The 14,268-nt window shown below is 39.3% G+C and overlaps 2 protein-coding genes across 9 annotated transcripts in view; one reads left to right on the forward strand and one right to left on the reverse strand.

Moving 5' to 3' along the window:
- uchl5 (ubiquitin carboxyl-terminal hydrolase L5) overlaps window positions 1-4,233 on the reverse strand; it is a 44,325-nt gene extending 40,092 nt beyond the window's left edge. For both annotated transcript variants that reach the window (XM_059647782.1, XM_048540026.2), the window contains exon 1: window positions 4,067-4,233. In XM_059647782.1, the coding sequence (XP_059503765.1) occupies window positions 4,067-4,142 (76 nt within the window). In that variant the 5' untranslated portion in view covers window positions 4,143-4,233. The remainder of the gene's footprint in view (window positions 1-4,066) is intronic.
- Window positions 4,234-7,781: 3,548 nt separating this feature from the next.
- ro60 (Ro60, Y RNA binding protein) overlaps window positions 7,782-14,268 on the forward strand; it is a 39,235-nt gene continuing 32,748 nt past the window's right edge. For 2 of the 7 annotated variants that reach the window (XM_048539490.2, XM_048539491.2), the window contains exons 1-2: window positions 7,782-7,930; window positions 11,864-11,971. Coding sequence is in view for 1 of the 7 variants with exons in the window: in XM_048539488.2 (XP_048395445.2) it covers window positions 7,925-7,930 (6 nt within the window). In the remaining 6 variants the exon portion in view is untranslated. Of the gene's footprint in view, window positions 7,931-11,863; window positions 11,972-13,025; window positions 13,105-14,268 lie in introns of all 7 variants that reach the window. The other 5 variants (XM_048539493.2, XM_048539488.2, XM_048539492.2 and 2 more) reach the window with 4 other exon arrangements.

Consider the following 14,268-nt stretch of genomic DNA (forward strand, 5'->3'; position numbering starts at 1 on the left):
ATGTAGTCCTCATCAGGCTATGTCAAGTATGAATTCCCAAACCCCCCCATCTTTACTTCATTCACCAATTGCTGCAGACCCAGTTCAGCAGATTTCTTTTGTATGTATAAGATTACTAGTCAACGTAACAGAAAGCGTGATTCACTGTGCAAAATTCTAAGACATTTCACTTGAATAAGACATTATATAGATACATTGAATATTGCAGTCAAGAGTCACACAGCACAGAAACAGACCCTTCAGTCCAACCATTCCATGCTGAACATAATCCCAAACTAAACTAGTCCCACCTGCCTCCTCCTGGTCCATAACCATCCAAACCTTTCCTATTCATCAACCAATCCAAATGTCTTTTAAACGTTGTAATCGTACTCACATCCCACAACTTCTCAAAGTCCATTGCACATGTGAACCACCCTCTGTAAAAATAAAAAATGCCCCTCATGTTTTTTTTTAAATCTCTCTCCTCTCACCTTAAAAATGTGCCCCCTACTCTTGAAAGCTCCCATCTTAGGGAAACGACACTTACCATTAACCCTATCTACACCTCTCTTTACGTTATTAACTTCTATCAGGTCACCTCTCAACCTCCTACATCCCAGTGAAAAAGTCCCAGCCTATCTAGGCTTTCCTTATAACTCAAACCTTCCCTACTCAGCAAGTTCCTGCTAATAGTCTTCCGCACACCCTCCAGCTCAACAATATTCTTCCTATAACTGGGTGACCAGAACTGGACACAGTATTTCAGAAGAGGCCTCATCAAAGCCCTGTAAAACTTCAACATGACTTCCCATCTCCTATACGCAAAAGGATGAGCAATGGAGGCAAGTGTGCAAAATGCCTTTTAATCACCCTGTCTATAGACACAAACTTCAAAGAATTATGTGCTTGCGCCCCCAAGTCCCTCTGTTCTACGACACTGCTCAAGGCCGTACCATTAATTGCATAAACCCGAGCCTTGCTTGTCGCACCAAATTGCAGCATTTATCCAGACTGAACTCCATTTGCCATTTTTCAGCCCATTGACTCATTTGATCAAGAGGCCTTGAAATCTTAGAAAACTTTCTTCACTGCTTACTATGCCACCAATTTCGATGTTATCTGCAAACCTGATAACCATTCCTTCTACATTCTCATCCAAATCATTTTTACAGTGTATAAAAATGACAAACAAAAGAGGATCCAAAACCTATTCCTGTAGAATATGTGGGCCCAGCATTGGATCCCTTGTTCAGAGATAGTTGGAACTGCAGATGCTGGAGAATCTGAGATAACAAATGATTTCTGAAGAAGGGGCTAGGCCCAAAAAGTCAGCCTTCCTGCTCGGCCTGCTGTGTTCATCCAACTATACACCTTGTTATCTTGGATCCCCGGTGACAGGCCTCCAGTCCGAAAAGCAACCCTCGTCTTCCACATGCTGTCTCTTGTCATTAAGCGAATTATGTATCCAACTGGCAAACTCACCCTGAATCCCATGTGATCTAACTTTACTAAATAGTCTACCATGCAGAACCTTGATAAAGGACTTACTAAAATCCAAACAAACAATGTCTGTTGCTGTGCCATCAGTGTTTTTGGTAACTTTCTCAAAAGACTCAATCAAGTTTGAGACACACAATTTCCCTTGCACACAACTATGCTGACTATCCCTAATCAATTTCTGCCCCTCTAAATGTCCATAAATCCTATCTTTAATAATCACCTCCAATAATTTACCCACAACCAAGGTCAGACTCACAAGGCCATAGTTCCCTGGTTTCTCCCTACAATGTTCCTTACACAAAAGGTACAATATTAGCCACCTTCCAGTCATCAGACACCCCAACCATAGTTATAAGCGATGCATATATTTCTGAAAGGGGTCTCACAGTTGCCTCCCTTACTTCCCACAAATGTTCTGGGACACACTGGATCAAGTCCCAGAGATTTATCCATCTTCATATTCTCTAAGACCTCCCAAACATTCTTATCTTTTTAGGCATCAAACCTTATTTCTCTGCATTCTCCAGACTCCATTTCTTCCTCCACAGTAAAGACTGAGGCAAAATTTTTGGTTAGTCTCTATCCCATCTCCTGTGGTTCAACACAAAGACAACCTCCATGATCTATAACAGGATCTCCCCTTTCTCTAGTTACCCTCTTGCTCTTAATGTATTTGTAGAGTCTCTCTGGGTTATCCTTAACAGTACCTGCCAACGCTAGCTCATATTCCTGCTGTGCCTTCCTCATTTCTTTCTAAGAAGGCCCCTACATGTCTAAAGATGCTGAATAAAAATAAACAACTGGTTATTTCACTGAGCCAATGAAACACTTTAGTCAGTTAATTCGTTTGGATAGTACTTCCAAGTAGCACTTTCATTCAAGATATGTGGATCTTGTAGCATAGTCACAGTGTTCCTACCACCGAGCCAGAAGGTTCATTTTTAAAAGCCCCACCAACCACAGAGTTGACAGACATCTAAATAGGTCGATGTAAAAATTTATTCATTCATTCGCAAGATGCGGATGTCACTAGCTGGGTCCAGCATTTATTGCCCAGCTCACACTGCACTAAAGAAAAGCTGCTTTCCTAAGCCATTGCAGCCTGTGCTGCATGTAGACCGTTAATGCTACGAGGGAGAGTTCCAGGAGTTTGACCCAGTGACACCAAACGAACTCAAAGTTTCATATTTGCTTTCTACAAAGCTTTGAGGGATTAACATCATCTTGTAGATAGTAAAGCTGTTTCAATGGAGTGTCAGTAGTGGTCGATGGCACCACATCCACAGACAATCAGGTGGACCACAATGTCCTGGATGGTGTCAAACTTCAAGTGATCTTGGAGCTGTGCTCATCCAGGCATAATATTCCATCACACTTCTGACCAGAGCCTTGTAGATGTGGACAAGTTTTGGGGAGCCAAGAGATGAGGTACTCGCTGCAGTATTCCTAATCCCTGGCCTGCTATTATCCAGTTCATTTTCTGGTCAATGGTGACCCCAGAATATTGACAGTGGGTATTCAGTGATAATAAAGCCACTAACTGTTAAGGGATAATAGTTAGATTCTCTCTTGATATTTGTGTGTTACATGTCAGTTTTTAACCCAAGCCTGGATATTGTTCAGGTCTTCTTGCATTTGGACACTGTCTGCTTCAGTATGACTCATCAGATTACCTACTTCAATCTTTTGATGGAAGGAAGGTTATCAATGAAGTAGCTCATGATGGTTGGACCTAGGACACTAGCCTGACAAACTGCCACACGTGTCACAGAATTGAGACAACTGATCAACAACCATTTTCCTTTGTGCTAGCTAGGTATGACTCCAAACAGTGCAGTGTTTTCCCTCTGATTCCCATTTACTCCAGTTTTGTTCACACTCCTCAATACCATAGTCGATTAAATGCAGCCTTGATCTCAATAGAGGTGATTATCTCACATCAACCCTGGACTCCAGGGATCCCTGGAATTCAGCTCTTTTGTCCTTGTCTGAACTCAGGCTATACTGATGTCAGGAGCTGAGTGACCCTAATGGATCGCAAACTGGGCGTTAGTGAGCTGGATATTGCTAAGCAAGGGCAAAGCATGCAAAAATGCTACAAACAAGACGTAACATTTATCAAAAACTTTGCCTCACCTTTGCGGCCTTGAAGTCCTCGTATGAGATGAGTATTTACAACATTTAAACTGTATTGCACTGCAGCTATAACTACAAACTAATTCGTAAGCTGACTAGAGAGGAAGCTTAAAGATTGGGCCTAACTTGACATGTTCCAATGCTCGCAACAACTGTAAATAAATGACCAAAAGAAAACAACTGCCCGCGAGACAAGATAATAAAATCAAGTACTATCACTCTGCTGGTGCAGTTATGCTCAAGTAATGGTTCCTTCTCCTTTGAGGTGGCAATAGTAACCACCATGTGTGGACCTGCAGCCAGCTCAGGGCTGCAGCAAGCAGGCCTGAGGCAGCAGCTCTCACTCATCTTGGCCACTCGCCCACCCGACTGCCTGCCCGCCAGCTCCATCCTTACCAGCCGTTACAGCTATAGCACGCGAAGAGCACAGGAATGTTTATGGCCGTACCGAAACCCTTGATTAGCTCTGTGAAAACTCCGGGATCACTTTCCATCAGGCACCATTCCCCGGCACTGCCCGCCATCTCTGCAACATGCGCCTCCGACTCGCACGGGCTGGAAAGTCCGGGAGTACAGGAGGACAACACAACCTTCCCGGCACTACCCGCGCCTTGGCCTCCCTCAATCCCGCCCTGCCATCGACCGCGCAAGCGCGCCGTCGGTTTCCACGACAACCGATAGCAAGCGTCGAAGGGGCCAGACTGACAACAGGGACTGCTGGAGGTCTCGTAACACGCCGTCATTGTCAACTCTCCGAGACTGGATTCAAGATTTCCCTGCTGGAAATTACTGCAAAAACAACCCGGACATTACCGAAGAAAACACAGTGTGGAGCTGGAGGCCAGGCTGCTGTTGTCTCTGACTCCAGTTCTTGCTATCCCTGAGTGCTTTATTACCCAAGAAAACGCGTTTCATTTTCTTTGATCACCTTGATTTATTTTTTATAAATATATTGATGACGGGAAGAAAGCACGAGGAGACCAGTTTTAGTTGACAGACATATTCAATGTCGTGCAAAGAAACTCCTAACAGTATTGTTCCTGTTATTTTCTTTTGTCAATCAAACATCAGTGGAATTTGGAGGACTTTCCACAACAATACGTCAATACTGCAAAAACATCTAATCATAATATTTCTGGTACCAAATTTGACAAAATTATTCTAATTGTTAATGATGATAATGGCTTATCATTTATGAGCATTTACTTAAAAAATATCATACCGATATTTTCAATCAAAGGTTCCATACTGTCCAAACATACTATCACACTGAGTCTTGGGAATACTACACATTACGCTATTTGAGCCTTGATTTTAACAACATTAATGCAGCATTTTATCATGGAAGTCGGGATATGTTATGTAATATGGCTTTTTCCAATCAATGACAGATGAACCTATGGAAAAATATAATGAACGTGGGCATCTTCTGGACATCTCTTCTGTTGATAAAGGCATTACTATGTTGCTGTTTGCTGGTTTCTACTCTGTCAGAACAACCTCAATATTTGTGGAGAACTCAGCAGGTCTGGCAGCATCTGTGGAGACAAAGCATGGTTAAATTTTCGAATCCAGTGACCCTTCTTCAGAATTATTATTAATTAATTTCCTCCGTCACATTTCAGGATTTCAGTCACCAGAGGGATAACCTTGATTCAATACTTTTTAAAAGTGAGCTAAATGTGGAGGTCAAGAGGCTACATTTACAGAACAGCTGGTTTGATAGCCATAGACCAGATTTTGGATGAGGACATCTGAGCCAAGCTCCTGAAAACAATGAAAGATAAATTGGCATTCAAATTATCACTCAGAATTTGGGTGCTGTAATCATCCTATTAATTTGAAGGATTTAGGAGTCATTAACAATTTAAACTGGTGGATTTTCTGTGATGGAAAATAGTCACATTAGACTAAAAGCTTCCATTTTCTTAATAACGGAGAGAGCTCATTGAAAATAGATTATGCCATGGTCTGCAGCACAGATCTACAGTAGCCACTCTGCTTAAGTTAAGGCCCGACAGAAGTCTGGTGATGTGGTGTGTCTATTTTTATATCATTACTGAAGTTAGGTTTTACAGAAGAAATCAGATTATAATTCTTGTTCTGCACATTCACGTAATCAATGAATTGGGGCAGAGGTTAGACTCAAAGAAGAAACTCGCACCATACAAAGCCAAACATCTAACATGATAACAACAAATAACAATGTACATATTAATTCCCAGGAGATAAAGAGGGCTTTAGGGCATAGCAATTTGAACAGAGGTACAAAATAGCATATCTGAAGAGTAAGAAATGATGAGGTGTAAAATCTTTTCGAGGTGATGACTGTTTTGCGTGTAAAAATTTTTCATAAAATACATTTGTGTTAGAGGAAGAAAAGTAGTGTGATTTAAACAGATTATTGCAGTTATCTTGCTTCAGAGTTCAACAATTACTTTAACGCTCAGATAATTGGCAGGGTATCTTGATATATAGCATAGAATCTAACAAAGCTGAGCTAAATTGATGCATTGCCATCTTGAAAACAGATTAGGGTGGCTTTTGAAATATTTAAATTTGGCCTCAAGAGATACAGGCAGGCCCAGTGCGTTGAAACCGGCACAGAGAATGCTGGAGGAAATCAGTAGGTCTGGCAGCATCTGTGGAGAGAGAAGCAGAGGTAATGTTTCAAGTTTGATGACTCTTCTTCAGACCGAGTCTCTCCAGCATTTTCTGTGTTTGTTTCAGAATTCCAGCGTCCATTGCATTGTGGGCTGTGCCAAAGCAGAGAAGCCAGTCTAAAGCAGCTGATGTCATAGAGTAGTGGCTAATTTGATTCAGAGCCAAAATTGAAGATTAATGTTTTCAGATTTATCATTAGGCAGAAGAAACGAATTATCACTTTTCAGAGTTGACATTGTAAAAGGAAGAAATGTAGACTTGGATCATTTAGGGACAGGATTTATTCTTATGTGGGAAAGACCCTGCTTCTCTATGCTTCCGGCAGACTTGCAATTACACATGTACAGAATAGTTATCAACATCATGGATATAAATATTCAGCCTATTTGGTTCACACCATGTAAAATTAAGAAGCAAACGTGTGTTGGGCAAAGTGGAGGCTTTACACTTACCATATTTGTGTGGTAGTAGTAAAGGCTTCAGCCTCCAGTACAGTAATGAAAAAAGTATTCTACTATAATGTAATGACAAATTACTGACAACTTCCTTGTCAATATTCCATTTGATTCTATCAGAACCATTTGGCTCCAAATGTCAACACCAGACATTGAAAACAAGGGCTTAAAGCCATAGCAGTGGTGAGAATAAGGAGGTAGCATGTAACTGAATATGCACAAATCAATACTATAATATCTGAAATAAGCTATAGCTGGTGCAAAAGCAATAAGGGCCTTTAGAGCTATACAGAAAGATGATCATGGTTGATGGAGGTCAAACAACACCAAACAAAAATAAATGGAAATATTATTTTAAGAGAACACGTAAGAAAAGGAAAGGGTCCAATTAAATGAAAATGTTTAAAGTACAGTTAACAGTAAATTAAAGATCAATATTGTTGTTGGAGTCAGGGAAACTTTTCATACCTTGACCTATCAGGTGGAGCTTAGCAGTTTGGAGGCATCATGGTTATCAGTGGATGTCACTTGCTCCCTCTCCAAGATGATTGAGACACAGCCAATGTAGTCAGAGAAACGCAGGCAGCCACAGTTCTGAGGAAGGGTCACTGGACCTGAAACGTTAACTTGGATTTCTCTCCACAGATGCTGCTAGATCTGCTGAGTTTTTCCATAAACTCCTGGTTTTGTTTAGGAACCAGAAAAATCCCTCCCTCATTTCCAAACCCATCCTGCACCTGCATAATGACTCTTGGTTGGGTCATGACTGAGGCACTTGGGGCGTTGCTGATTCTTTTAGAATCCAGGACTGAGGTGGTTGAGAAGAAAGTAAAGTCCTTCTGATAATAAGACTGTAAGGTGGTGGTGGGAAAAGGAGCAATGGCCCTTTGTGCCTTGTGGCCACTGTGAATCCGAGCTGTACGTGACCTGTGGGGCCGAGGATAGAGAGGATGATGGAGTCTGTTCTCGCTGCGGCCGCTGGTGGCGCTGCGCCCGGAGGAACTGATTGGCTGGCAGTGACGTCAGCGCGGGTGGAAGCCCGGATGTTGCTGTGGTAACGGGCGGCAGTGAGTGTGAGGGACAGGGGAGAGACATAGAGGGAAAAATACGGATAGAGGGTGGTAGGGATACACCGGGAGCTGAGTGTATGCTGTTATCTGACACATTCCAACGGTAGGGATCGCGGTATGGAGGTAATCTCACTCTTTTATTTTCCGATGTCTCTGGTTAATATTTGGTCTCGCCGCTTACCAGGGATTTAAAGTGCCCCCGCCCAGGACCAGCGAACCGAAAGCGGTTGTCGTGATTCATTCACTGCTGACTGGGATAAGGCAGGCCTCTCATGACCTAGAGGCTGAAGGATGTTCACATTTCTTATCGCCTTTCATACAAGCGTCCTGTAGTATGATATATTCGTTGTGGACTCTAATCGTGGCACTTGCGCCTTGAAACTTTTGTTATGATAAAGAAGGCTCAGCAACTGCTCCCTGCCTTTCAGACATACGTCAGAGACATACATCTTTTAAATCCAACACTCCCAGTCCCCGCGCCCCCGCCACCCCCCAACGCTAGCGATCACAAATTTGGACCATTTAGCATGTGATATTCACAGATTTGCCGACTTCATGCGCATCAAAATTGCTATCAAGTTGTCCTCCTTTTTATTAATAACGACTTTGTTGAAATCCAGACCTTAATGTACTAGGAAGTCCCAAATATCTTCATTGAACAGTCAAGTGCTTGGTGCAAAATAGTACAAAAATGGTCTGAAAGCATCGCGTTTTGAATCCCAGTATCTTTGGAACGAACGTAGTAATTGGCTAAAAAGTGAAGTTGTCATATGTAGAATCGTTTCGTTCATGGGCTGTCACGTTCTGAGTTCTTGCGGTACTTTCTAGAAATATTTTGTATTAGCTCACATGTCTGTAAAGACATTTCCACTTGCTTTTAGAACTTAATACAGACCCTGCTATTGAGTTTGAAATGTTTTTCAGCGATGAGACAGCCAGGAATGATCAGGATACTTGTTTTGCCGAAGGTTCTGACAGATTAGTATGTGTTTTAAATGCAAGCTGTCCGGGGGTGATACTTTCGTTTCTAACGTATTGAATGGGAAATGTTGAAATCGGCACACAGAAGAAGCCTGATTTTTAATTCTCACGCTCACCTTCCAAATAGTTTAGTTGTTTTTTTTAAACTTGTCAGGATTAACATTGGGCAAATTTTTACTGTTGATTTTTCCATGTAATTTTACACCACCATTTGAAAAGCATTCTTGGTGTGTTTAGGTTTTGTATTACGGTAAGGCAAATTTTTAATGGTGCCTTTTTTAATGAAAAGTGTATTGTGCACATGAAATCAACAACTTAGTGCAACTGTATTGAATACAAATATTCTCAAGTACACAAAAGAATGACTTGCAGTTATAGACATTTTTATTAAACCTGTTCAGACACCTTATGACAAATATCTGGGAAAGCAAACTTAAACCCAGACCTTCTGGAAACCTGCAATTAGATAATACTTTTTGTGACCACTGGATGTCTCAAAGTGCTGAACAGTCAAAAATGATTTTGATATGTAGTCACTGCTATCATGTAGGAAATGCGGTAATTAATTACATATAGCAAATTCCCACAACAAACAATATGCTAATGACCAGATAATTTATTTTGGTCTTGTCAATTGAGGTATAGTTATTGCTAATACAGTGGGAATAACTCTTTTGCTCTTTGTTTGAAATAATGCCAGAGGGGTCTTTTGCTTACACCTAAGGAGGAAAACCGTTTACAATTTCATAGATAATCTATGTTAACAGGATCCAAGTTTGAATTCGAAACAGAGGCAGAATGTCACCTTGTCAGAGAATTTTATTTAACATACTTTCAGTGCCGCAGTTCTTCTTTTTTCCAGGCCCAGCTATTACCCTATATATACATAGCTCAAGACAATGAATCAATCAATATACACCCTCACCCATTTCCCTATTAACTTTAGCTACTTGATATTAACAGTTCCTTTTTCTTTAAATAAAACACTTCTGTATGTAGTGTTATAATAGAATCATCCTTCCATATTCATGCAACATTTTTAATTACAAAATTAAATGAATATGAAAATGAGCAGAAATTTATTTTCATATTCTTGCAACTCCTCATAACACCTGAAATCTCTTTTCAAGGAAAAAAAAGTTATTGAAACATGCGCATTTTGTACAACAATCTGACAACTTACAACTTCAATCAACACAATTTATTTTAAATCTCTTTTCTTTCCAGCACTTTTGTACTTAAAAGGTCAATCCTCAAAATTTTCTGAGTGAGCTCTTATTGAATGAATATTGCCTAAAGAGAATTGTTGTCCACAAAACATCCTATGGATAAACTTCTCTCAGATTGCTCTTGTACAGGGTTTCCTTCAGGAAGGTTGTGACATAGTAATGTCACTTAACTAGTAAGTCAGAGCCCAAGGCTAATGTTCTGAAGAAATGGGTTGGAGTCCCACCATAGCTGGTGGTAAAATTTGAATTTAATAAAACAAAATACTGGATACATAAACCCAGCATATGGTGACCATTTAACTACTGTTGATTGTTGTAAAAACCCATCTGATTCACAAATGGCCTTTAGGAGAGGAAAATATTTAATCATAACTGGCGTCAGGTCTAGTCTGAGTATGCAACCACTCTTTTTTCCCTAAATGCCAGGTATCTTTTAGTGAGAGCCAGGCCTGATCTATTGGGATATTATTAATGCTTTCTAGGAAAGACTGCTGAGCTAAAGGTGATTCCCAGTTTATTCTGTGTGATATCTATTTCAGGGCCTCTTAGATCTGACATCCAATATTAAATTCCCTTTCCATTTTATTCATTGCTTGTATTCCACAGAACATGAAAATCCCCACATAAAATCAATGTGATCATAAACCTGCTAGTTGCCTTTTTGATACCAGTAGGTCATCGTACTTAGTTGAAAGCAGATGTTGCAATCTACCTTTAGCAAGATGGACCTAACTCAGAAATACCAGATCCTTGTTGCATCATTCAACCCATTAACAGTTATTTAATTTTTCCTCTGCTTTTGATGGTTAAAACGCTTATTTCTGGAATTTGTATGAAGTGAAAATGCAACTTTTAGAATAGCTTACATTTTCAAGAATGTGTTTTTGAAAGTGCAAAGAAAATCTTCAAAGATCATCTTTCCTGCAGTTGAGGAATATGTCGTAACATGCTTATGATCAATTGTCTCTTCAGAACACCAAACCACTAATCTGACTTGAGCCTCGTCAAGAAACACTTTTTCTGTTTTTATCATATGTGTGATAAGCCCAGCTGTTTCCCATCTGGTACTTCAGAACATGTACCAAATTCTTTCTAAATATGCAACTCTCTGTTTTGCGTCCTTGATCAATTTATCTATTAATTTGTTAGTAGCTATTGAAACTTCTCTATTATAGGTGTTCCTAGCATTCCTATTCTGTTCTATGGTCCTTGTTCACATTCAAACTATGACCTCTACTTGATCCTCCTATCTCTTTTTAGATGAAAGCTGCAAGAGTCCCTCCTGTGGTTAGAGAATGTGTCATTAGTCTGAATTTTTTTTTACTCTAGGGCTGTACTTGTGGAAGTCTGTGTATTTTCTGGCCTTCCACGTTTTTACCTTCTGTACCTTATTTTGCATGTTTAACCAACTTTTGAATGTAGTGGTGATATCCCACATTTCACTGTCCCCTTCTGGCATATATGTAACTTTTGTGTGACCATCAATAGTTGTGATTTGTGCTAAATAGCCTTATTCTACACTTAACTGTCAGTATTTAATTAGTTTATTATCAGCTATTGCTTGTTCCTTGTAATTGTCCCATGTTTGCATGTGAAGCATATGGTGTCTCATCCATTTCTCCTCTGTCCTTTAGTTGGATTTTTAACTTGTGATGAATAAGCAAACTGTTGATTTGGTTGAAATATAACTTGACTTTGTTTTCCTTCAAACTCCTGTTCTCCAATGCTATTGACATTTTTAAAATGTTTTAATTAAACATTTTAGGTCTTGTTAACGTGATACTATAATAATTGAATTGGATAAACTGTTGATCCACATCCAGTTTTATTTGAATGCTTTTTGTAGATTACTTGCTCCACCATAAATGCCCATGGCTGGATACTAAATCTGTGGTAATGAAATGGAATCATTGCTCTTCACGGATTTTAACGTGTTGATTTTCCCAGACTTGAAGTGAGTGGAACTTTCATACTCCTGTCCTTACTATTTATCCAAACATCTTTTAACTTGACATAATGTGGATGCCCACCTCCTGTCCAACATAATGCATTGAGTAAATTCGCAACTAGAACACTCATTGCTGGGCTAAAACATATTGTCAGCAGTACATAACCCTAAGACTGATCAGTATTATTATCTTCTCCATCCAAATCTTCACAGTCTTATGTCACTTTGTCCTCCTATCAACAGTATTATTCTGTTCTGGATAATTCATTGTGCAATGACATTGTGTTGACATTTCCCCAGGCATTCTTGAGGTTCATTGTTCTGTTATAGTTATGCAATTCCTGTCATCTGTCAAAAATTGCCAGAAGTTGTCTCAATTTTCACTCCTCTTGTTTGCTTGTTCTTTCATGTTGACTTGTGTACCCAATATCTGTATAGTCTCCAAATGTGGCTAACATTGAATCTTCCATCTTTTGTGTTACTGCTGATAGCCCTATTTTCATAGGAGTTTGTTTTCAAATCTTCAGACATCTATTCCAAATGCATGTGCCTTTCTAAGAATCTAGCTGTAGTTACCACCAAGAGGTTATCCATGTCTTTGCACAATCCAACAATTTAAAGACAAGCACTGAGTTAGGAATCTCCAAATGGTATGTTATCTTGCATACAGTTTGAGTTCTATTATTTATTCTTCTTTGAAATCACCACCCTACTTTTGTTAATTTATCAAAGTGTGGTCATGTCTCAATACATTTAATGGATCATCTTTTTATAAATATTTTCCACTGATTTTATCAAAATTTTCGAGGCTTTGTTTCCACTGGCTGAGTCTCTAGTTCCAATAATACTTTATACCTGATTCTGCTACTAAGAGGAAGCAACAGTGTCTAGCTTTTTCTTTAGTGAGTATGTAATGAAAGGCCACATATCTCCTGATTTTTCAGTTGGTCATGAGATTAAACGTCACAGAACATCAGTGGAAAATCATTTTATCGATTGACATTTCACTTATTTTTGAGAAGAATGACTAACATTAACTCTCATAAAAATCTTCTTGAAGGTAATCCCAGCTACAGCCTTTTCAAAGTACGATCAAGTACAATCGTCTGTCTCAAAGAAAATCTTTGGTTCCTTAAAAGGTGAAGACTGGAAACTTTCTCTGCTACCACTTTTAGCAATTTTCAAACTTGAGTGTGAATTAGAAACAAAGATAGAAGACTTTGTTTTGATATCTTCTCAGACTCATCATTCCCCCATCCCAGGGAGAAAGTGTTCTTCTTCAATCAATGAATCAACTGTATATTTCTGTATAGAGCTGACAAGAAATAAATAGCTGGTAATATAGTTGCAGTACAGAAACAGTGACAGTGACTACAGTGGGCTTGAGAGATGTTTTGGCCATTGCTGAGAAACAGGGAATCCCCATAAACATGCAATTGTTAAACAATTTTGGTATTCTGTGGGAATCATGTAAATAATTAGTCTTTATTGTTTTTTCTAGGTATTCACTTAGATATTTCACGTAATAATGAAGTGACAAAACAAGATAATCTGTTATTCTTGAGTATCTTATTTAGTTATTGTTGCAGTTAAACAGAATTACATTTATTGGAAAGAGGTCATTAAAAAAAAATCTAATCCATCACAGATATTTTTAAACATTACTTCTTTCCTTCTCCATAAGTGTGATTTAAGATAGACTTCTACTTGAGGCTATGTCAAGTTCATTTGAAGTAGATTAACAAGTAAATCAAAAATCTTCTTAGTGGTGCAGACTGAATTTGATGTGGACCAGAGCCTAACTTTTTTATTCACTTGTGGGATGTGAGTAATCCTGGCTGGACCAGCATTTAGTGCGTATCCCTAGTTGCCTTTGAAAAGATGGCGGGGAGCTGCCTCCTTGAACTGCTGCAGTCCATGTGCTGTAGCTACATCCACGACACCATTAGGGATGGAATTCTACTGTGTACTTGAAGCACCAGAACCTGCCAATAGGGTTAATTTAATTCCTTTTCAAGAGAATTGGATCCTTCACAATCCAGTATTGCCTTTGCATTGCATTGTTAATTGAAAATAGAATATGTACTCGGGTATGGTGGTGCAAATTGATCCCATGGTCTTTTTGATTCAGATGAGATTGTTGCAAACTTTATCACATAAAGAGATGTGGTGAGGGAAATTCTTTTCTATGTTTTTAATTAGTTTAGTAATGGAAGTTTAGTAATGGAAAGGTATGTTCATGATACAGCTAAACTAGTTGAATATTCACTTATAAATAATTTCAACATGCCTATGGCTGACAG

Source organism: Stegostoma tigrinum, chromosome 8, assembly GCF_030684315.1.
Source record: "Stegostoma tigrinum isolate sSteTig4 chromosome 8, sSteTig4.hap1, whole genome shotgun sequence".
In the NCBI taxonomy this organism is placed as follows: domain Eukaryota; kingdom Metazoa; phylum Chordata; class Chondrichthyes; order Orectolobiformes; family Stegostomatidae; genus Stegostoma; species Stegostoma tigrinum.